The 23,537-nt window shown below is 39.8% G+C and overlaps 1 protein-coding gene across 1 annotated transcript; it reads right to left on the bottom strand.

Annotated features, from left to right (window-relative positions):
* Positions 1-1,333: 1,333 nt before the first annotated feature.
* Positions 1,334-16,716, bottom strand: LOC123977591 (inositol polyphosphate-4-phosphatase type I A-like; the record flags this gene model as incomplete). Its single annotated transcript, XM_046060398.1, is given in 9 exon segments — positions 1,334-1,481; positions 1,980-2,070; positions 2,816-2,927; positions 3,446-3,525; positions 3,785-3,901; positions 7,395-7,513; positions 7,761-7,805; positions 9,039-9,276; positions 16,396-16,716. Coding segments are annotated over 8 exon segments (818 nt in total), but the record flags the coding sequence as incomplete, so codon positions are not given.
* Positions 16,717-23,537: the final 6,821 nt, after the last annotated feature.

The following is a 23,537-nucleotide window of genomic DNA, read 5'->3' as shown; positions in this document are numbered from 1 at the left end:
ATTCTTCTTCCTCCAAACACGGTTAGTGGAATTATGACCAAAAAGTTCTATTTTGGTCTCATCTGACCACATGACTTTCTCCCATGACTCCTCTGAATCATCCAAATGGTCATTGGCAAACTGAAGACGGGCCTTGACATGTGCTGGTTTAAGCAGGGGAACCTTTCAAACCATGACGTCTTAGTGTATTACCAACAGTAACCTTGGAAACGGTGGTCCCAGCTCTTTTCAGGTCATTGACCAGCTCCTCCCGTGTAGTTCTGGGCTGATTTCTCACCTTTCTTAGGATCACTGAGACCCCACGAGGTGAGATCTTGCATGGAGCCCCAGTCCGAGGGAGATTGACAGTCATGTTTAGCTTCTTCCATTTTCTAATGATTGCTCCAACAGTGGACCTTTTTTCACCAAGCTGCTTGGCAATTTCCCCGTAGCCCTTTCCAGCCTTGTGGAAGTGTACAATTTTGTCTCTAGTGTCATTGGACAGCTCTTTGGTCTTGGCCATGTTAGTAGTTGGATTCTTACTGACTGTATTGGGTGGACAGGTGTCTTTATGCAGCTAACGACCTCAAACAGGTGCATCTAATTTAGGATAATAAATGGAGTGGAGGTGGACATTTTGAAGGCAGACTAACAGGTCTTTCAGAGTCAGAATTCTAGCTGATAGACAGGTGTTCAAATACTTATTTTCAGCTGTATCACACAAATAAATAGTTAAAAAATCATCCATTGTGATTTCTGGATTTTTTTTTTAGATTATGTCTCTCACAGTGGACATGCACCTACGATGACAATTTCAGACCCCTCCATGATTTCTAAGTGGGAGAACTTGCAAAATAGCAGGGTGTTCAAATACTTATTTTCCTCACTGTATCTTATGTGAGTAAACTCAATATATGTGCGTTTTGGGCTGAATGTCATCACTTTCAGTTTTAAGAAAATATGATTATGAGTAATTGTAAAAGTTTATTTTTCACAATTTTCTGGCTTTTTATGGATCAAACGATTAATCAACTAATCAAGAAAATAACTGTTGCAGCTCCAGTTTCAGTACACTCTCTGAAACTACAGCACTAGCTGGTGAGATGGTTGAAGAGACCGTTTTGTTTGCTTGTATCAAATATCTTCAAAGAAAAAAAGCAGATAGCGATACTGAAATCTAAATGGCCAGATGATTACACATTTGCTATTCTGATCCAATCATACCAGCCTATGATGTTGAAGAAATACTCAAATAGTGATAATCAGCAGATTACTGCTAATTTGTTTGTTTTCAGATAACGTCTGGTATAAATCACTTTTGACAACATCCAAGCTAAAATTGCAGTGTTCGTACCTGGCTGCATCCTCTTCCAGCAGCAGTCTGACAAACTGTCTGGGAATGTTTAATGAGAGGACGCTCTCTGCCATTTGCTCCAGCACCCGTAAGTGGTTCCCATCCGTCGTGGGGAAGCGGTACATCCGGGACATCGTGCCTCCAAACACTGAAGACAGAAATTTAATTAGGTTGGATTAGATTGTTATGGATTAGATCAGACTGTTTATCTGATCTCTGTTGTTTAACTGATTTAGCAGTTGATTGTGTAATGCTAGTTTTTTTATTTAGTTTTAGGAGTATGGCATGTAGTAAAGGAACTGAACAGATACATTAGTTATAGCTATTTATCCATACAGTAATAACATTGTGACACATAAAGAACATCTAATAAAGAAAGAAACATTCATAAAAACACATTATTACATTAGAAAAAGACAAGGAAAACAAACCAACACCAAAAAGGTCAAGATGGAAACTATACAAAATCCAAAAGAAGAACACTTCTTTACCACTGTGAAGCAGTTTTAATTAAGTTAAGAGCTTCCCAGATGTGTTTATCTGTTGCTTTCAGTCTCAAAGGGGAGAAGCCTTTTGGATACTTTTACTCTACATACCTCGTTTCAGCTCACACTTTAATCGGATGCTACAGTTTCAGCGGTTGTACCTGAGCGAAGCAGGGTGTCTTTGCATAGCGAGGCATATTTGATTCTGACTCCCATCGACTCCGTGAGGCTCTCATCAACAGGCAGCATCGTCTACAGGATAGACACAGAGACATTGATGTTAAACAGCAAGTTAACAACCAACCCCATCAGCAAGTCCACTCTCAAACCTCCTTTCACCTACACCACGTGCTCCTACATAAGCCCAATCCCCTGAGATAAAGCGTTTTACTACCATGTGAGGCTGAGTGACATGTTTATTATGACATCAAGCAGGTTAAGTGAGTCTTGTTTAATTACAAAGGACTACACGTCTACACAGACAAAAAGGAAGTCTAAGAGACACACATGAAACACATTTCATTTCACACTTTCATTTCCATTAGTTAAGAGATCAACTGTCGAAAATCTGACTCGCTGTTAGAATTAATCTAAAAATAATAAACTAATGATCTGGTCCTATTAAAGCAATGCATATAGCAGTGGTCATAAATAATTCCGAATATTTTATTACAGATAAAATCCCCAATTAGTCTTTTTTTAGTCATTATAGTTGAATCGAAAGGTTGAAGAAAGTTGAAGTGAATGTTTACTCTTGAAATCAGATGATTATATATAATTTCATAATAAACCCACATGTATAATTACAAAATAATTTAGTTTTTAAGTAACACTATAACTACCCACAGTACTTGATTGATAATAAAAGTATTAACAATATAGAAAATGTTAATACACCAGGTCCACTGCACTTAGGAAATTTTGAAAGCTTTATAGTAAAAAATCTTCAACTTTTTAAACAGAAACGGAGGAGCGTGTCCTTCCCAGCGCCTCTTACCCGGCCATTGATGCTGTCTGGCAGGCGGCTGGCCGACATCCTCTGATCGGCTCTCTCCTCCATCTGCCAGGCAGCTATAGTGACTTCCCCAACCCGCTCATTCTCTGCTGATCTGTCCATTGAAACACATTTACTGGATTTTTTATTTCACAGGAATGGACTTATGTTATAACTAAGAAATATTGTATTATCCATTAATCTGTAAATGCTATGATGACACGTTTGGCCTTGTTAAAGGTTTACGTTTTATAATTGTCAGATATATTGAATACTAAAGATTCACCTACACATGTCCTAATCACTAAAACCAAAAATCTTACATAGCATCTTCTTGCTCTTGTTTCTCTTCACAGGAAATATATTTAAATAAAGGGAAGGAAGGCAGAACAGATTTTCATACTGAACATTTCCTCTGTACATAAATATATCTCCTGTATAAGAAGGAAAACACTGAGTGTGTTTATAACTGACAAAGAACAGATGAAAGTACCAACCGAGACACTACTGCCCTAGTAAATGGTACACACTGTTGGTACACATTAAGAAGCTAAAATAACTTTTAACTTTCTTAAAAATTAATTTAGTTTTTTTAAATACAACAGGAAGAAGCTAGAAGAGAGTGTGTGCTACCTCAGTTCGAGCTGTAATCTGTGGCTCTTCTCTTGCAACAACTCTTTTACAGGAAATAGTGCTGATCCCAACATATACATCTGGAGAAAGACAATATGAATGGCTGTTTACACCGATGTTCGTACTCAGCTAGCTCTTCTTAACAGGTATGAACTCCGGAGAACAGAAGCACAGACATGTCAGTGTTTGTCAGATCGACGAAGAAGACGCTCTGCAGTCTAAAAGAGCACTAAAAGCTTAAAGGAAAATGGAACAATGCATCATTTCCGTTGTAAAACATTCAACCTAAAAGCCTTCTGAATAAAGAGCTGCCCTGAATGTCAGTGCTCTGCATAGTACCGTGCCCTGCGAGCGGTCCTTCACGTCGTAGACGGCCAGTTTCACCTGCGTCTGCTGGTTGATGTTGGATTCCTGGAAGAAGGCGATGCTGCTGAGGAAGATGGGGTTACTGGTGCCCTGTGAATAGAGGCAGTAACACAGTGAATCAGCATTACTTTATGATCAGATTCCTTTTAACAAAGTTTTTGTTTTTATATTCAGAATTATGTTTTTGATGCGTTTTCCACCCCTTGCTCCAGGTTCAAGAATTTGCTGCCGTTCTTTGTCTTATGTGACAGTTGGTTGATCTGTTGGACTAAACAAGCAGTCTGAAAACATCTTACACTAGAAAATTGTAACAGACATTTTGAACAATTTTTTCACATTTTATTACCATACAATCTGTTAATTGAGAAAATAATTGCCAGTTGCAGCCCTCTTTAGAATTTTATGGTAAAACCCCCCTAAAACTGGCATATCTCTTTATTATATCAGTTCAACTATGGTTATTTTGATATAAATGTGATCGCAATGTTTTTGTTATTATGGTGGTTATTATGATGCTTTTAGGAAGGAAACTCACTATAATGCACAACAACAATCCTTTGTTCCTGTATTAGTTGTCATTTCTTGTCCCTGTCAACAGAGTATATACAGGAATCCTGAAGTAAAATTCAATACCTTTTTAAGACCTTTTCAAGACTTTTTCAACAAATTTTAAGACTGCCGCGCCACTTTGAGCTGTAACCAATTAAATCAGCTACACACCTTTAAAAGGGACATTTTTGAGTTTTTAAAAGGAATTTAGATATATTCCTATCATATTTATTGCCTATATGTCATCAGGTTGTAACACCACCCATTCACCAACTTTCTCCTGTTTGTGATATTCATGGACAGGATATCGAGGCGTAGTCATGGTGAGGAGGGGTTGCAGTTCGGTGGGCTTGGGATCTCATCACTGCTTTTTGCAGATGACGTGGTCCTGATGGCATCATCGGTCCACGACCTCCAGCTCTCACTCGGTTTGCAGTGGAGTGTGAAGCGGTTGGGATGAGAATTAGCACCTCTAAATCTGTGGCCATGGTTCTCAGCAGGAAACCGGTGGAGTGCCAACTCCAGGTAGGGAATGAGTCCTTACCCCAAGTGAAGGAGTTCAAGTACCTCGGGGTCTTGTTCACGAGTGAGGGGAGATTGGAGCAGAAGATTGGCCAGAGAATCGGAACAGCGGGGGCAGTATTGCACTCGCTTTACCGCACCGTTGTGACAAAATGCCTTATGGCTCAGCTCTCGATCTACCAGTCAATTTTCATTCCTACCCTCACCTATGGTCATGAAGGCTGGGTCATGACCAAAAGAACGAGATCGCGGGTACAAGCGGCCGAAATGGGTTTCCCCAGGCAGGTGGCTGGTGTCTCCCTTACAGATAGGGTGCGAAGCTCAGTCATCCGCGAGGCGCTCAGAGTATAGCCGCTGCTCCTTTGCGTCGAAAGGAGCCAGTTGAGGTGGTTTGGGCATCTGGTAAGGATGCCTCCTGGACGCCTCCCTAAGGAGGTGTTCTGGGCACGTCCAGCTGGGAGGAGGCCTCGGGAAAGACCTAGGACTAGGTGGAGAGATTATATCTTCACACTGGCCTGGGAACACTTCAGAGCTGGTTAATGTGGCCCGGGAAAGAGAAGTTTGGGGTCCCCTGCTGGAGCTGCTGCCCCCGCGACCCGACCCCGGATAAGCGGATGAAGATGGCTGGATGGATGAACTTTCTCAGTTGCCTATAACAGCCTCTATTTTCTATGTGAAGGATTTTCTGCGAAAAGCAACTGTCTTACATTAGCTATGATGTTTATGTACGCAACATTACAGCAAATCATGTCAAACACAGTGTAATTTTGTGTTTTAGCTGGTTTAAACTAGATAATGTGAGCTTGCCTGCAATAATATGTGTGATAACTTTCATCGACCACTTGATCAATACAACAAAATTCAAACAGGCCAAGGGTGAACAAAGATGAAGAGAATAAACTAAGTGATGAATAACGTAAGTAGTGTAGGCGGTGTAGCACAGGCACAACCTGGAGGAGAAACTAAATGACTAATGTCTAAATGACTGTATTAGTATAATATTATAACAGTAAATTGAAAGTATATTGTTAATTTAATAGTAAACTGTAAGTTTGATATTAATATATTCATTATGTTACTGTATTCAAAATAATTTCATATAATTTCATATAATAGTATATAACTTACCACTAGTATAATATTAATTCAAATTACAGCCGTTTCAGTTTGGGGTTGTTTTTTATTCATTAACTTTGTGCAAGAAAAATGCTCTAGGCTACATGATAGTCTCCAACCTTGATTTTGGGCAGGCTACTAACTCGTCAATAATCATTCCCATTTATGCAGAACATTGAGTTCAACATTTATAAAGTTTGTTGCAGCACATCAAACTTTTTTTTAAATCCCGCTCCATCCAGGCTGTCATTGATCTGTTCACAAAAAGTGACACTGACGAGAGCATCGGCTTTATGAAAAGTTGAATGTGTTTCAATAAAAGGCACCAATTTAGCTAAATAGCCAGCAAACGTTAGCCAAACCCACACGCTCCTTGAATTTGCCCTGTTGTCTTCTGTCTTATCGATACAGCTGCTGGTGGCGCATCTCGCTCTTGTTTTTCAGGAACGGGGCTGTTCAAGTGGCCACAGAGCGACCGGCCAACCGGGTTAATCTCGTTACTCCTGATCACCACCAAATTTTTTTGGACAATTAGCATTGAGGGTCCGACGGGGTGGGAGATTACGGTCGGTTGGACTCGTAAATCCTTATCCAGTTTGCACGGATCTATTTTTTGGAGCGTTTAGTGAAATAGGTGTACGGTAGATCCCTGCGCCTATTGTTACAGAAACAAATCACACAGTCGCTACTCACTGCCTGTCTAGTATTTTTGGCTATGCATTATAAATAAATACGTTCATCTACACTTTTAACAAACAAACTTTTGGACAAAGGATTTTCACATTGAAAAAAATATCTTGAAAATGTAATACCTTGTTAAATGGCGATTAAGACTTTTTAATAGTTTTTAATGGCCTTAACTTTCGCAAAATTGATTAATTACCTTTTAAGACTTTTTAAGACCCCGCGGAAACCCTGGAATATGTATCAAAACGTATTAATCAAATTCATCTCTTCCAGTAAGATGTTAAATTTTTTTGATGACTCATTCTACACAAATGTTTCCAATTAAATGTGATCTGAAGTGACCGGCAGACCTCAAACTGCACTAAAACTCTTTTATGGTTATGGATCATGGAAGCGCAGAAGAGTGATTTCAGGTGGTCGGAGGTGTGTGTTTGGACAAAAACATGACCAAAAGTGCGTGGTTGCAGTTCAATTTATTCATTTCTCCCTCGTCCTCTGCCTCCTGATCTAACAGCATAGATGAGGGAGGTGTAGGTGGAGACAAACAGACCTCCACTGGTCCACCAGAGACTCTCAGTTTTGAGCAATCAAATCCATGTTTGAAATTAGACAGATTTTACCCCGAATGATATCACATTATGGCGACCATTTTTCTGTGACTTTAAAATTGAGGACTGGTTGGTAGTCTGAAGAGTACAAATAGTCTGACCTCTATGACTTCAGTCTGTGCGTGTTTGGTCCAAAAGGCCTGTGGTGGTGTCGTGCAGCTCACAGCTACAAAGCTGTTGGGTTTTCGATCCAAAGCAGGAGTCAGCAGGTCTGTGCAGGCTGGATGAGAAACACACAAGTCAACAATGAAAGAGCCATTAGGCACTGAAACATGCTATGTGAAACCCCTCTAATGTTTTTGGAGAACTCATGGTTTAAGATGGTCTTCCTCCCTCTTTTATCTAAATACATTGTAATGTTAACACAGCTTATTTCACTTCAATATGTGTATTATGTTTCACTTTTACAACAACAAACAGTCTAACTTGCTCTGGATGGATTGTTTTGCATGCCAGGGGTGTCTTACCCACGCTGAACTCAAGCACAGGCTCATCTGGATCCTGACTGTTTCCTGAAAAACAACCAAGAAATAAACATAAACAAGAGTTATCATGAAAAAAACACAGTAGCACACTGATGGCATACTGAGGAGATATTTGTTCATGTCGAGCCTAAGGAAGTCATCCCAGCTACCAAGGAGTCTTCCCCTTTGACCCTGTGATACCAGCCCAACAGGAATTATTTTTATTTCCAAACTGAATGTCATGGAATGTAATGTTCTGCATTCAAGCATAACTTGCCTAAAATGCATTAAATTACATTAAAACTGAGAAAAGCCAGCATGATTATTTAGAGTAGAGACATGAGGTAAAACAACCGACAGCCCAGAGAACAGCATGTTTTTCCCCGACTAGGTGAAGCGACAGTGAACACAACAGTGCAGATATTATTCAGTACCACGATTGTTTCAACAGGCTATGTCATTAACAAGCCTCCTCCAGTTTGTTTGCGGTAAGGGACCAGAGGTGTAGGTATGTGTGTGTGTGTTTGGGGAAAAGAGAAGTGAAAGGTAAAGCGAGGTGAGCATGTTCAAGAAGTGAGTAAACACTAAAATAAGGTGGAGAATTAAGTACAATTAAAATGGTGGAATAAGATATAACCTACTACAAAACAGAAATATACCCCACTAAGAAAATATTTTAAGACTTTTTAATTCCTTATCTGACCCTGCACATACCCTGTCTTCCTATTAGGTGCAACAAGGATTCATATTGATGATCACAACCACCTTTTCCTGTGCACTTTGATTTGAATGATATGATTAGATGGAGAATAAACACAGCAGAAACTTAAACTTACTGTTATCTTTAATGTCTGTCAGTGTGATATGTTGACAGACGATGAGCAGCCCTCAGGCCTCGTTATGATCTGTTTCAGGGCAACTGTGGTTGAAGAGGCTGTTGGCTCCCACACAAGTTTAACACGCTGCCAGCAGAGTGTGTGAGAGTGTGTGAGTGTGTAATTTTAGTGCTGCAAGTGGCTAACATTAATGGCAGGCTGTGTTTATAATGGGCATCTCTTGTATGTGTTAAAATTATTGAATTAAACTGACTTTATGCTTCTTTTTTGTATTTCATAGCATCTTAGATTTAGCTTGATCTCAGTTTCATGGTTAAGTTTTTTGTCTTAGATTAAGTCGTCAATAAGGAAGCGGCACCAGACTTTAGATCAATGCTTTTTGTCATTTTGTCAGGTTCTGTTAAACCTTTCAGTAATCCTCTATAAAGAACAAACTTCCCCTCACCTGCGAGAGCCAAGCCGATCATCTCGTTGGACAGCTCGAATGTGTTGGCCCGGTACACCGACCACGGCCTCTGTATCCGGGAGACGCGCTCTCTGACCCCCGCCATGCCTGTCTGGGAAGAGCGGGCGACGGCAGGAGGCCTGAACACACACCCTCACACACGCAGTCACGCACTCCCATGTGATGTGCCCCTCTTTCTGGGTAGAGCCACTGCTGCTCCAGAAAGCTGTTCACCTCTCTGAATAGAAAGAGACATGACAGCAGAGAGAAGAGGAGACGGGAGGGAGGTTAGATTAAAGAATTAGGTAAAACATTCTTCATCTTAGCTGGTAAATTATGTAACGAATCAAGCAGGTTTTCAGATGGTTTCATTAGGCCAGCATTTGTCTAATCTTGCTAAATGTTAAATTTATCAAAATCAACTGGAGCTCCAAGGACTCCTTCTCGGTGTTCATACAAGAACATGATCAATACATCGGCAGGGAAACATTATTAGGGCCCGAACAGCGACCACTGTGAGGTCCCTATTGTGTTTGTTAGAATCATTATTATTTCTGTTCTTCCCCATTCGACACATTTTTGGGAACATGCATGAAAAGTTGTATAAATTGGCAAACACGTCTGTCCTGGTGAAAATAGTGATCCGATACAGGTCCTGTGCATGGGTGCACAAAAATGGCTCAATAGCGCCGCCTAACATTTTTCAAAACCAAAGCCTCCTCCTTTCTCTTTGGCCTACATTCACCAAACTTGGTAGGTATATGTATTGTGTCCAGACTTAAAAATATGCCTCTTGGAGCCATACCCTAAACCCAACAGGAAGACAGCCATATTGGATTGAATGTGCGAGAATTTTCCATTTATACGATCCGTATTTTAACAAACTCCTCCTAGGGATATGATCAGATCGACTTCAAATGAGGACTGTGCCATCTCAACACCCTTGTGGTGTTAAATTGGGAAGCATTTTTTGATTGATTAAATGGCGTGTCCATGGCGTAGCATTCAATTTTGATGATTCGCCATGAAAAAGGAAATATTGTATAAATGGGCAAGACATGGTCAGATCTGCCCCATCTTCATGTTTGATAAGAGTTCCGCCCTGAAGACATCTTCATCCAGTCGTTGTGAAACTGCCACCTACTGGCAACAGGAAGTGACATGTTTTATTTGTTGCGGTATTCATCCTAGCAGGATGATCCGATTTCACTCAAAACTGTCTAAAAATAGACTTAAGACCTAGATGATGTAAGGTTGTCAAGCTTGTGATTTAATGTCAAACAACGTTGCCATGGCAACGCATTATTCGCCATGAAACAGGAAGCTGTATTTTGAGAGGCTTAGGATGCTTGAAATCTCACAAAACACTGCACACACATCAGATTGGGTGCGTTCTGTTGTCGGATACTGTTCAAGAGCATGTGTTTGGAAAAACGGCTCAAAAGCGCCCCCTGCAAGATTTCAAATGAGCAGCCCCAGCTGTGTGTTTCACCTAGAACTACCAAATTTTGTAGGCACGTGTAGAATGCCGGGACTTAAAGAAAAGTCTCTGGGAGCCATATGCTAAACCCAACAGGAAGTCCGCCATATTGCATTGAATCTCTAATTGTCCTCCATTTAAAGGTCCCATACTTTAACAAACTCCTCCTACAGCTTTAACACAATCGACTTCAAATGTGGGCAGCATGACCTTAAGGGCCTTGCGATGTTAAATTGCGAAGCTTTTTTTGATTGATCAAGCGGTGTACCTATGACGTGGAGTTCAATTTTGATGATGGAACCCCTATGAGACTTACATGTCAATATCCAGTCATAGTAATAGCGGCAACTACTGGCATCTGGAAAGTACATGTATTAAACTTTATCTGTTTTGGTCCCTTCATTATTTTACCCCACTTAGCACCTTAGGGACAACAATGTCCACAGTGAGGAATAGATTCTTCACACAGCAGGTGGACCACATCCATCTCAAAGTTCCACAGGAAAGCGATAATGCTTTAATGATGTTAAATTTTAAAACTTTTCAGTTCTTTTTAAATGCTGAAACGGGAAGCTGTTTTTTTGAGAGCTGTACCTTTAAACCCACTGATAGTCAGCCACTTTGACTTGAAGTAGTAACTGACACATCGACCACACATTGTCAGATATTTTCCACACATCACCTGTGTGATATGTACAGTGTTAACTTCAAGTCCTGCCCTGTACGTGGATGCAGCACACCCCGAGTTGAAGGAAGTCGGACCACACAACAGCTGCACGGGTGCGGCACACCCCGACAAGCAGGAGGTGTCAGGCCCGCTCATCGCTGCTTGCAGCTTTAATTGTCATTATTATTTCATAGGCCTTACTAGTTTTTAATAGTTTAAATGTTCAGCTGTAAAATGTCTTTACACAACTTTATCAATTTGTTTATCTAAAAAAAAGATCATTTTAAAACTTTATTGTCTTATTTTTTTCCACCTCAGGTATCAATAATAGCATCACAAATCTAATCCAGTATCAGTCTGGCAGTAGTTAAAATCTTTCCTCTTTGCTCAGTTTGATTTGATATTTGGACATTTAAATGACAAAACAAAAGAAAACAAGTGATTTGGACAAGTACATTTAGATAGCCTGAGAGGCATCTAGCATCTAATTAAAGGGGACAAAACATGTACAACAGTTTAATATGACAGTATTGTACTTTTTTAATTCATGCTCAGGGAGGAGACATTTACTGCATATATTAGGTCAGATACAGGACAAACAAACCAAAAAAACTATTTTTGACACTATTGCACCTCCAACCTAATGATTACACATATACAACATATCGGTATATTCCCATCAATACATAAACGTGTACATTTATATACACACCTATACAAGCTATGAAATATACCCATAAGCATACCTTCACATATGCACACCCATATACAAATACACATAGTACCTCCATACAAGTATATATGCCTAAATTGCATTACCCCTGCATGTGTCCACACAAGTCCCCATGTGACTGCACATAAATTGCACGTATATCTTTACCCTTACATAAGGCTGTACTGCGTGTATACACGTATTCAACTTTAGTATTCCTGTATATGTTGCAACAAAATTGTCTTTTTTAAGGCACTGGTCGCTACTTTGGTAGATTTAAGTAAGCTAGTAGCCTGCTTCCAGATAGAACCCAATAATCGTGTTCACGTTTACATATATTTAGTCAGGACAGGGTGATGTTATTTGTAAAAAAGTTACATGAGAGGGTGTATATACGGAATTAGACATCTAAACTTAATAATGTTTTAAAAGCTTGTAGCCATGATTTCTGGTTTATATTATTGTCTTCCAGGTAGGGCCGGGCGATATAGGGAAAAATTTTATCACGATAAAAACATTTCATACCATTCAATATCGATAATTATCACGATAAATGTCAAATCATCATTTCTTTTAAGTTTAAAGGCTGATTTTTGCTTCTAGGTGAAAAGTTGAAGAAATAAGATGGTTAATTGCGTGGTTAAACTTTTCTTTATGGTCAGAACGTGACAAACACTTGATGCCAAATAGAGGATTTCTTTACAAATCTAAGGTAGAACATTCATTGTGGGGGGGTAACACAGGGTAGCTCCGCTTTAATCTTGGGAAGCTGCAGAGCTGCAGTCTCTATTCATTGAACTTACTCTGTAAATTTCCAGGTAAACTAAGGCGCTCTCTCTCCCTCTCGCCTGTCATTCAGTCTTGAGTTTTACGTGCATTACTACTATTACTTACTATTTCAAGTAGCCGGCTATTTAAAAACGATAAAATATTCTTTATGTGGTTCATCAATGGTGATAAATTATCCGAAAGTCCCGCGAGGTGCGGACAACTCGGCACAACACCAGTGAAGCTGGAGCTCCATCTCTTCAGCAAGTGTTCCTCCACTGTCACTGCACACATACACGCTACGCTTACACATGCGCACTGACGACCCAGGGTTAGGGTTACAATTTTGGATTTATTCACGCACTTCAAAAACATTTATTGAAAGTTTTATTCTTTTTACATGTTTATTTACAGCATTAAACGTCGAAATGTATATTGTAATAGGCTGTATATTAACTTATTGGGAGAAAACTGGTGGTTCTATGTAAAATCAGACGTTGAGCACCACCATATAGCCAAAATGGCATGATCCTTGTTTTGCTGCAAAGCTTCGAGAGATTGACAGTCAAATCAGGTTCCGCCCATCGAAGCATCGAATCTGACTATTCGGGGTCAGCCCTAATGATTAGTAAATCTTTTTTTCTTTTTCCTCAACAAAATAAATAATTTAGTAGAAAAATTAAGTGCAAATTTGTTAGTGATGAATGTTGAACATCAGCATACATGCAATATTACAAGTTCTCACTATTACAGTTCTGCTTGGAAATCTCTCTGCTTAAAAACGAAACAAAACTTAGTGTGGCTTCAGCCGCATACATGAATTCCAATGAATTCATGTTGGCACTCACATGCTAATGTGCCATGTCAACGCAAAAGTGAAAACATGAGCAGAACAGAAACACGGAACAAGGTACAGAAAGTAAGACTGGGTACAGGGTTAGGGTTAGAAAGAGAGAGAAAAGACCAAGTATGAAATGCAACTTACAAGGTCAAGTAATCCAATCTTTATTCAAATTTACCACCTACACAGTCAGCAGCATGTGTTCCGTTTCTGATTTTTTATCTCATTTTATATTGTGCACATAATATAACTGTTAAACCATATTGCTTTTGTTGCAAGAACAACCACATTTCACTGATAGGAATCAATAAAGTATCATGTTAGCATTTTAATTGAGAGAGAATGGACAGACAGAAAAGGCAGAGCAGAGTCCCTTTTATATACAAAACCCTTTATTATTAATCCGATGGTAATTAATGGTGTCAGTGTCATGTTTGAATATGCACCCTGGTCACAGTGGCAATCTTTTGACAAGGCTACAGCAGCACAAGGTAAAACATGTCATGCAGAGAGACATTAAATTGGTTATCTTGTTCTGCCTTCTAAACATCACATGAATATGATGTGCATGTGCGAGCATGTGAGCAAATGTGGATTAAACAAGAGGCCCAGCTTCTCATTAAACGTTTCTGAGCTGTTGGACTTCAGAAAACAGGCAGCGGAATTTGCTGTAAAATGCATGTGAAAATGTATTAGTAGATTTAATGTGAGAAGAGGTCATTAATTAATGGAAATCTATGTTTTATCAGTGATGCAACCTGTTACAGAACAGAAAACAGTCGTCTTCCTCGATATCAAAAGGTGCAGAAGGGAAAATGGAAAAGAGAGAGGCACGTGTTTTGTTAGCATGCGACTGAGCATCATCTGTCAGCCCGTGTGTGTTCTCAACATGGAAAACACTACAGTTGCTGGCTTTAGCAGTGTGTTTATTTGCCTTTGTACGTCAACCCACTTAAAACCTTATATATTTTGTGCCTGTTTATGCTCTCTAGCATCACCATATGTTGTTGTGGGAGACAGTAGGTTTTTCCTTAGGTCCTCCGCATTTTTTCTATTTCTTCTTCCTCATTTTCTTTACCCTTCTTTTTCTACACGTCCATCTCAAATGTCGTTTTAACATCCTCTTCCTCCTCAAAGTTTCCCCCGGAAATCTATGGGGGGTTTTTTCCCTCTCCCCCAGCTATATACTTTGGGATCTGTTTCCCTGAAGGTTTTTAGCCTGTTGATGAACAACTGTCCCACTCTTGCTGTCTCTCCTGCTTTTCGCTCCCTCTGTCCCATTTTGTTAAAGAGCAATTAGCCTATTTGCAGCGCAGCAGCAAGGGGACAGTAGCTGGCTGAAATGGAGACTCACTGTGGTCTAGTTAGACAATACGCAGATGGACATCTCTGAGGTCTGTTCTGGTTGAATTGTGCTCTATTTATTGCAGAAAAATGTGTTTCTATAATTTGGGTTTAGGTCAAAGTCAGTAAACAACTTGCGTCAGAACTGTTGAGGAAAACATAATGTAAGTTAGAGTTTTTGTCACCTGAGCAGAGTTTCACTTTGACTTTTGTGTTGAACAGCACTTTACTTACAGATATTTTTAAACCTGGCCACTAATTTTTTTTTTTTTGGAGGCGGGGGGTATCTGTGGACACTGTGAAACATATCTTCCTCTGAGCAATGCAACTTTTACAAATGCTCCCACAGACTGATCTCATTTTAATTGTGGTTCTGGGTTAATAGTTGGTGGCCTACTTTATGGTATGTGGCCCATCCACCCATTTCCTGGCACTGCCTGGTATGCCCCACTTTGGTCAGCTGATATACATGTGCCCTACATCTGTCACGGCAAACATCTGGAGCACTACCTAAAGCCCTTTCTTGATGGAGAAGAATCTACCTGAGTGAATTTACATTTCTCTGCGTGCAGGATCTGTGCATCTATTTGGTCTTTTGGTTTTTTGGTCTATTGTAGGTCTATATTTGCCTCTTGTCTTTAGGCTATGTCAAAGTGGTAACATTTTTCCATATGTTTTATCATGGAGTTCTTATTATTATTATTATCTTCTAAGTATTTTTGGGCTTTCTTGGATTTGCTTAGTGGATAATGCAAAGTAGAGAGCTGACAGGAAACAAGGGGATAGAGTACGGCATGACCATGAAGACTTGAAGACTTCTGCTTAAGAATCTCTTTTTTAGATAAAGTTAATAAGTTTAAGTGGCAAAGAGCGGTAGACAAAAAGTTTAACATCTAGATATCAGAACAATATACCATTTAAAATGATTCCAACGTAAGAAAAAACACATTTCTGTTGCTAATAAGCATCACAATGTCATCCGGAGAGGCGCCGCATTGGCCAATCAAATACATGCAACTGGTAAATTACTTTGTAACCGAATTTCTACCGTTCACCTTATGATCTTTACGATAAAAGATGAAACACTTTCTAGAGTTTTAAAATCATGTCGGTCATTGAAATATAGCCCACAGATTGAGCTGAATTTTGGGTTCAGGAAAAGTCATTTTTATTCTTTTATTCTTATTCATGTATCTGTATGTCCAGCTACATTTAGCTTCATGTTTTTACTTTCATTGTATCATGATGTGTCTACATTGGACAACACGCTTTAAGGATGCGTTACACACACACACACAAAAAAACTATGCATTAAATGTATTTATTCTAGCAATGTTTTTGCGTCTGTTAAGCCTTTAAACATATTAATCTGTTACTCAATTCAATTCAATTCTACTTATATAGCGCCAAATCACAACAACAGTTATCTCACAGCGCTTTTCATAAAAGAGCAGGTCTAGACTGTACTCTATGATGTCATTTACAGAAGCCCAACAATTCCCACCAAGAGCAAGCACTAGGCGACAGAGGCAAGGAAAAACTTACTCCAAAACTCCAACTGGACTTCCTGGATAACATACTGCACGACGAGCGCACAGTTTTTTGCAGTGCTTTTCTGAATTCCCACTTAAACTCAAGGGAACTCCATCCATCCATCCATCCATCCATCGTCAACCGCTTATCCTCCGTACAGGGTCACGGGGCCAAGGGAACTCAGAGAGCTCAAACCTCTGCAAAAACCTGAAGATCTCAGGTCTCAGATCTCAGGGAAGATTCAGACTTGAGTCTCGATCTCTGCAATTGTTGAGCCATAGCAAAAGACCTGCCAACAATAGAAATACACAACCTCTCCTGGAAGGAACAACTGAAATGTAAATATGCAGAAAACACAGCATCACTGAGAGGATGAATTAGAGAGACAGAAACGTGTGAAGACTGCAAGACAAGATGACCAAGCTAAACAACTAGACTTTCCTGAGCATGCAACATACCTGTCTTATCTCTAGAGAGAGCACTGAGTTGTTTGTGCAGTTATTCAATATTCATGTAACAACGGGAGCTCTGACAGCAGGGTTGGAGGCAAAGACAAGCAGACATGTGCTCTTCTGTGATTAGATGGAGCTCCACAAACAGTCATCAGCAGGGCCTTTCAGCTGAGCTGCCTGAGTGTTGTGCTGATGAGCAGAGACACCCGTAAGTAAATAGAAGAGTTGTGTATAAAGAAATCATAGCTCACTGTTTTCACTGTGTGTGTTTGTGTATGTCTGAGAAAGGCAGGACATTTAAATGGTTAAGAGTTGAAGATTCAAATAAGGAGAAGAAACTGGCAAGCTAAAGTTAAAGGAAACATAATTTCTTCAGTGCAGTCACACAGATATCAGATACCTTTCCTTGAAACTACCCTTTTCTGATGTCCTTGTAGCTCAAAAGAGACAAACATCAACAGCTATAGTTATCAAGAGACGTATTTAAGCTGTTAAAAAAGTGAATTGCTGTAAATATGAACTGAAATATCTATCTGTGAAGTCACACCGTCTACATTTGACCCGTTATGTCTGGGAAAAGGAACAAAAAATGGAATAAATGGAACCAGATATGTAAAATACTTCCCCAGAGGGTTTTCAGAGGTTGAAAATTAAATATTAGGACTATATATATTGAAATAACACCTGGAGTGTTAATATGTCCAGTGAGGTTTCTCACAAAGATACTAAAGCCCATTTTTAGACATGGAATATGCAATATTTATGGCTTCATCTATCTGTTAAAGTGACAGTTACGTCACTGATGGATATTAAAACTTAATTTGCTTTTGAAGCAACATGATTTTCATCTTGTATCGTTGTTAGAGAAAAAATTCTTCTGCCTCTTTCATAAAGTCAGGACGTTACGCCGGGCAGCACACCACTTCGCTCCCGCGACCTCCTCTCCCTCTCCCTGTACACTCCAGCGCCCCGCTCCCTAACCGGTAGACCTAAGATGCGTTGTGTTGCCAGTGGAACCGGCGCACTGGACAGTCAGTGGTCGTTCCCTCTGGCTGGATGAAGTTCGATGCTCCTGTTTTACGCATAGCCTAATCCATGTGCCTACTGCAGCTGGAGGCTCTCCGTAGCGCCGCAAAACTTTCTAAATTCTTCTATCTCACGAAGAAAATAAAGGTGGAAACAGTGTAGAGAAGCTGAACGAAAATTACCTGAACCTTTTAATCTGTGTATGATTCGTTAATATACAGCTTGCCATTTTAACTAATAACAGTTCATGTTTGCTGTGTACCACTGGATGTACTCACAACTATCACTGAATTAATTTGATACTCAAGAAATCTTAAAAACTGGAGGATTCTTAGGCAACTTCTGAGGCGTTTCTGTCCCAGTTGCTAGTGAGTTACAAGCTGAACAGTGAGCCTCCTGTTTTTCTAAACTAAAAACCCACCTATGTTGATGTTCAAGCTCATCTTCAGGCGTCACCCTCGCCCAAGTGTATCCACTGCAGGTTTATTAAGTGTAACACACAAAGCTACACAAATCGGACACATTAAATATCAAAATCAATATTTTTCAGGCACTGCCATGTCCAACTGTATCTGCTGCAGGTTTATTAAGTGTACACACAAAGGTTACATTCAGACTGCAGGCCGATGTGACCTAATTCTGATTTTTTTGCCCATATGTGACTCAGATCGGATTTTTTTATGACAGTGTGAACAGCCCAAGTCACATGGAATCTGATCTTTTCCAGTTTGGAATTGGGCCACTTCCATATGTGGTCTAAATCCGATCTTTTTAAATGCGACCTGAGTCTGGACACTCAGGCCGCGCTGAACGAAAAAGCTCCACAAAAAGCCATAATTAAACATGTGGCTCTCTTCATTCTCTACCTCGCTATCATCTGCTCACAAATTCCCTTACTTACACCTGAAATCCACCGGACCGCTAGCTCTCTTCTTAGTTACATGCATGCCATTTGTCCAAGCAGACACAGTGGGGGGAGAGAGAGGGGGAGTGAGTTGTGGGGCAGTTGCGTTGTACAGCGGCAGAAACCGTAAAGAAAAGAACAGAAAGTTGTAAACACTTGTCATTAATCGGGAGAAATGTGACCCGTGAGAGGACAAACGGGAGACTCCCCGCGAGCTAACTGGAGCTATGTTGCTACTTGTTTACTTCTGTAGCCTGCAACGGCGTGCTACGTGTGACGTCGTGTTATTCTTCTGCGCATACGGGTCACTTTCAGGCCGCGGACAGGTCACACTGGAGTCTGATACGGGCCACTTTTAAACTATAATGTGAACTGTCAAACAACAAGAATTGGATCTGGGGAAAAAAATCGGAATTGAGCATTAAGGCCTGCAGTCTGAATGTAGCCAAAGCTACACTAATTGGACACATTAAAAATCAAAATCAATATTTTTCCGTTTTGTTTTGAAAACAGAAAAACAAAAACCGATGACCGATTTTTCGGATTTGGTTTTGAAACTAAATAATGAAAGAACGAACCATACACGGATTGTCATAGTTCATTAACTTAATTTTGTTAAAAAACAAAATTTGTGCAAAACAGAGAGAAAGATTGAGATAATAAATATATTCAAGTGATCTTAGAAGGTGGAACAAGACACATTTAATATCTTTGTGTGTGTTTAACCATGTGCTGCTGCTTTACGTCTTTACATTCATCTGACAGCCTTCATTTCAGACTTGTGCCAAAATACAAGTGATATGGAAACAAGTGAGATGGCCGTCTTGACTTCTACGTAAAAGTGACCAGAGTGCTTCTTCATACATACAGCAAACATTTAAATTGCAATCAGATGAATGTCTAAAATGGGTAAGTGTGTGTGTAAACTATTAAAGCTCAGTCTAATCAGGTAAAAGGCTGAAAGACAGTCAGCGGTTCATTTGCAAGCTGTGCGAAGCATCTCTGTTTAGCCCTTGAGCATGTTTGCGAGCTACAGTTGTGTCTGTTTCTGCATTGCGTCAGCAGATCAAAGACCACACCAGTCAGTAAGGCTCCAGTTCTACCTCACTATAGATTTATGAATCACATGACGCGTGGACAGACACGCACAAACACAAAAAGAGCAGACCAAAGACGATAGCTCTTGGTCATTGTGGCTCTGGTTCCTCTACTGTTGTAATGTAATGTTGCAGTAAGTTCCTGCTAAAATATGACTCCTTATGCCAAAACATGCAGACAGCAGGGAGACGGTCTTCTAACTAAATGTCACATGTTTGAACCCACAGTTGTTCTCCTTTTAAAAGCACCCTTGATTTCCCATGTATACAACATGGCAGCAGTAACTGCTAGGGGACAGGGTATCCATCTGTTTTTAAAGTAGTCAGTTTACTCACATTGATTTTGTGAAATGGTCTAACTTGCGGTAACAGAGCCCCAGAGGGTCATATAGTGGTAAAATAATAGATAGTATGGACTGTGTTTATTTGGATTAGGGCTGGGCGGTATACCGATATCATTTCAAAAGTGATACAAAATTAGAAAATACCGTTTATACCGATATAGTTTGATGTTGAGTTAATTATTATGTTTCTCTAAAGTCCTGCCAGCGTTTGCCCCTCTCTCTCCCTCACCGCTCAGCCCTGCCCCTCTCTTGCTCACAAACTCTCTACAACATGGAGGGAGACTCAGTGCCGGTTGACACTGCTGGAGACGTGGCTTGTAAAAAGAAAAACAACGGTTCAGTGAGTGTTTCCCACACAGACTGCACTTGGTCCGACCGCCCAGGTATATTTGGTAACCCATTTTAGCCTTTTGCAGAGAAACACAGAGTTGTTATCTATTACGTTATAAGTCGCAAACACGTGGATATTGTACAAGCATGGATAAATTAAAGCAACAATGAACACACCAGTGCAGATGTCATTCATTAGCTACCACGTTGGTTTTGTTTTGATAGGCTACATTGTCAACTCGACTCCTCAACATGCGGCGCAGCTGCTGCTGAGACGCAAAGAAGCGAGTCACGCTACAGTATGTTAGGTCTGTGAGTGTGGGAAAAAGACAACTGAAGGGAAAAGAGACACATTCAATTAGCGAGTAAACACATAAATAAGGTGGAGAATGAAGTATAATTAACAATAATAATTAATAATAAACAAGCTACACCAAAAAAAAAATACCTACTTGTGTGAGCACGTAGGGTGCTGTTGTTAGCATTTGCTAGCTGCTAGCATGGCTTTTAGTCTTGTTTCAAACATATAACCCCTGTGAGCTGTTCTGACTAGTTAAGTAGAAATAGCCACATAAAAACAACTAGACTAAGTCTAGTCTAAGAAGTCTAATCTTTGTGAAACCATCCCATCAAGTTGACATGGAAAAATACAAATATTCTTCTAAACACACAACATGCTCAACTTAGCCGTCACCTGCAACAACACACACAATGCTAATAGTACATATGCTGCTATACTTTGATTAGGAATGCTTCCTATGTTAGCTTTTCAAATTACCACATACGCAAACATGAATGTACCAAAGAAAATGACCAGATTCGATGCATCTCTGGTCTTTGTTCCCAAATGTAGTACATTTCCAGTCTCTCAGCCAACTAGAGTCACATTTTCCACTCACAAAGCCAAAAAACGCCAGGGTTTGAAAAGGCTTAAGACAAGCACTTGCTTCCAAGTTCCCTTATCAAAATTGGATTTCTACACATTTCCAAATCCCATGCTTTCAACAAACGTTTAGACTTCCTGACTTTATTTTAAGTTACTGGTCTGAGTTTTGTCCGTCAACACATTTCCCACACTTTCCTTTGATAGAATAAAGGAGGTTTTAAGGTAATTATGGTGTACACCTTATTTATGCATTATCTACTATACTCTATAGAGCCATAAACCTACATTCCTGCTAACCCTCAGAAATAACAATACAACCATCACTTTTCTTCTAGAATTTTAATTCAACATGCATCCTGACAAAGACAACTCTGCCTCACATTCAATACAAATCCCTTTGTGTATGACCTGTAACAGATGACAGATTAACACCTCAAATCAGTTAAGTAATTCGGCATGCCTGGGAATTTACTATCCTGCCAAAACAGTCCTGTGATGCCAAAAAAAAAAAAAGATGCATCAAACATGAGGACGTCTCTCTGAATTTATGGCAGCACAGAAACTTTACTGAGGGGGAAAAGCTGCCATATAAGGGAACTCCAAATTTAGCCTGGCGTGTTAGTGAATGTGTGTGTGTAGGTTTGTGAGTCACATGAATTGGGGCACACACAGACCACAATAAATCCAGGCCAGAGCTTTGGACACATAAAACCCCAATCCAGGGATTCACCAAGTGGAATTTGGCTTATTAGGGGTATAACAGACATATAGAGCCATTTACAATAGTAATTATGGGGAGTTTTTTAGTGCAAAGGCCATTCACTGTCTCTTACCAACAGTCAACTATGGTTTCCTTTAATCAAGACTGATCCTTTCCTTAATCGTGAAGTCACGTTTTCTTATTTTATACATTTAGCTAACCCTCTTATCTGGAGCGACTGTCAATGTTATATGCTTTTTGGTATAATATAACCACACCAGACAAGTCTTTAAACCAGATTTAACCTTCTTCGCATTGGTAACTTGATTCACCAGGCGAAACACCAGCAAGATTTTTCTCACAAGAAATCTCCTAAATTCATACAAATAATGACTATAGTCTCCCAGAAGCAACGCACAGTGTAGCATTGCATCATTATAGCACTGAAGGTATCAGAGTATCTGCCACTAGACGTGGCTATTCCCATCCCTTCGTTTCTTTTAATCACAACTACGGCCATTCCCATGATTGAACCGTGTAATTTTAGTTGAATAAACATGAGGTGGCAGGTCAAAAAATGCTGATATGTGTTGGCAAAATAATCTCATCACAAGGTCCATTTAGCAGCCATTTAGGAACCTCCAGGTATAAACATAGTGTGTCTTCTTCGGAAGATGGAGTTGCCCATTTGTAAAGGAATCAATCAATCAATTAATCAATCAAATCACAACCAACCATTAAGACAAAGTGGACAAAAGGTGCTTGAAGCCTCAGAAAAACAGATATTTGAACATCTGCTATTCCATGACAACTCCAGGAACATTATGTGCGATACTTGTGAAAGCTCCAGAACAGCAACCATAATTTGTTTTTCAAGGACGAGACTTTTAATCTCAACTCATATGAGCCGTTTTGGATGAATGGCCTGCTGTTTAGCTTGGAGGACTTATTGAAAACGTAGCTTCTTCAATTCATCAGCCTAGAGAATTTTTAAACAAGATTACAACGCAAATCTGCAGCATGTTGTGAAATCAGATATATAAAGACAAGCTTTAACAAGAGCAGCCATTAATAGCACACAAGAAGAAAATCTTGGCAAGACAAGATCCTGCATAAAGGGTAATTAAATGTAGAAGTCGCAACCTGGTTTCAACTTTTAAACTCATTAATGTTTCCTTTACAGACTGTTCTCATCTTCTCTGCTTGTGTATACTTTATGTGTAAATGTATATGGCTGTGTTTGAAGCTTCTGTCTTAGTTTCAAGACAGACTGGGAGAACGAAAGACAGAGTGCATGAGAATGAGAGTCCTGGTTGACCATACATGGTGAAACCCTGTTTTACTGCTTCCTCATTGCCAAGAGGCCTTTCACACACGGAAGACAAGGCATCACACCACACGTTTTCTGTCTGTGA

This window comes from Micropterus dolomieu, linkage group LG01, assembly GCF_021292245.1.
Source record: "Micropterus dolomieu isolate WLL.071019.BEF.003 ecotype Adirondacks linkage group LG01, ASM2129224v1, whole genome shotgun sequence".
Classification (NCBI taxonomy): domain Eukaryota; kingdom Metazoa; phylum Chordata; class Actinopteri; order Centrarchiformes; family Centrarchidae; genus Micropterus; species Micropterus dolomieu.
This window is presented reverse-complemented; position numbering and strand designations above follow the sequence as displayed.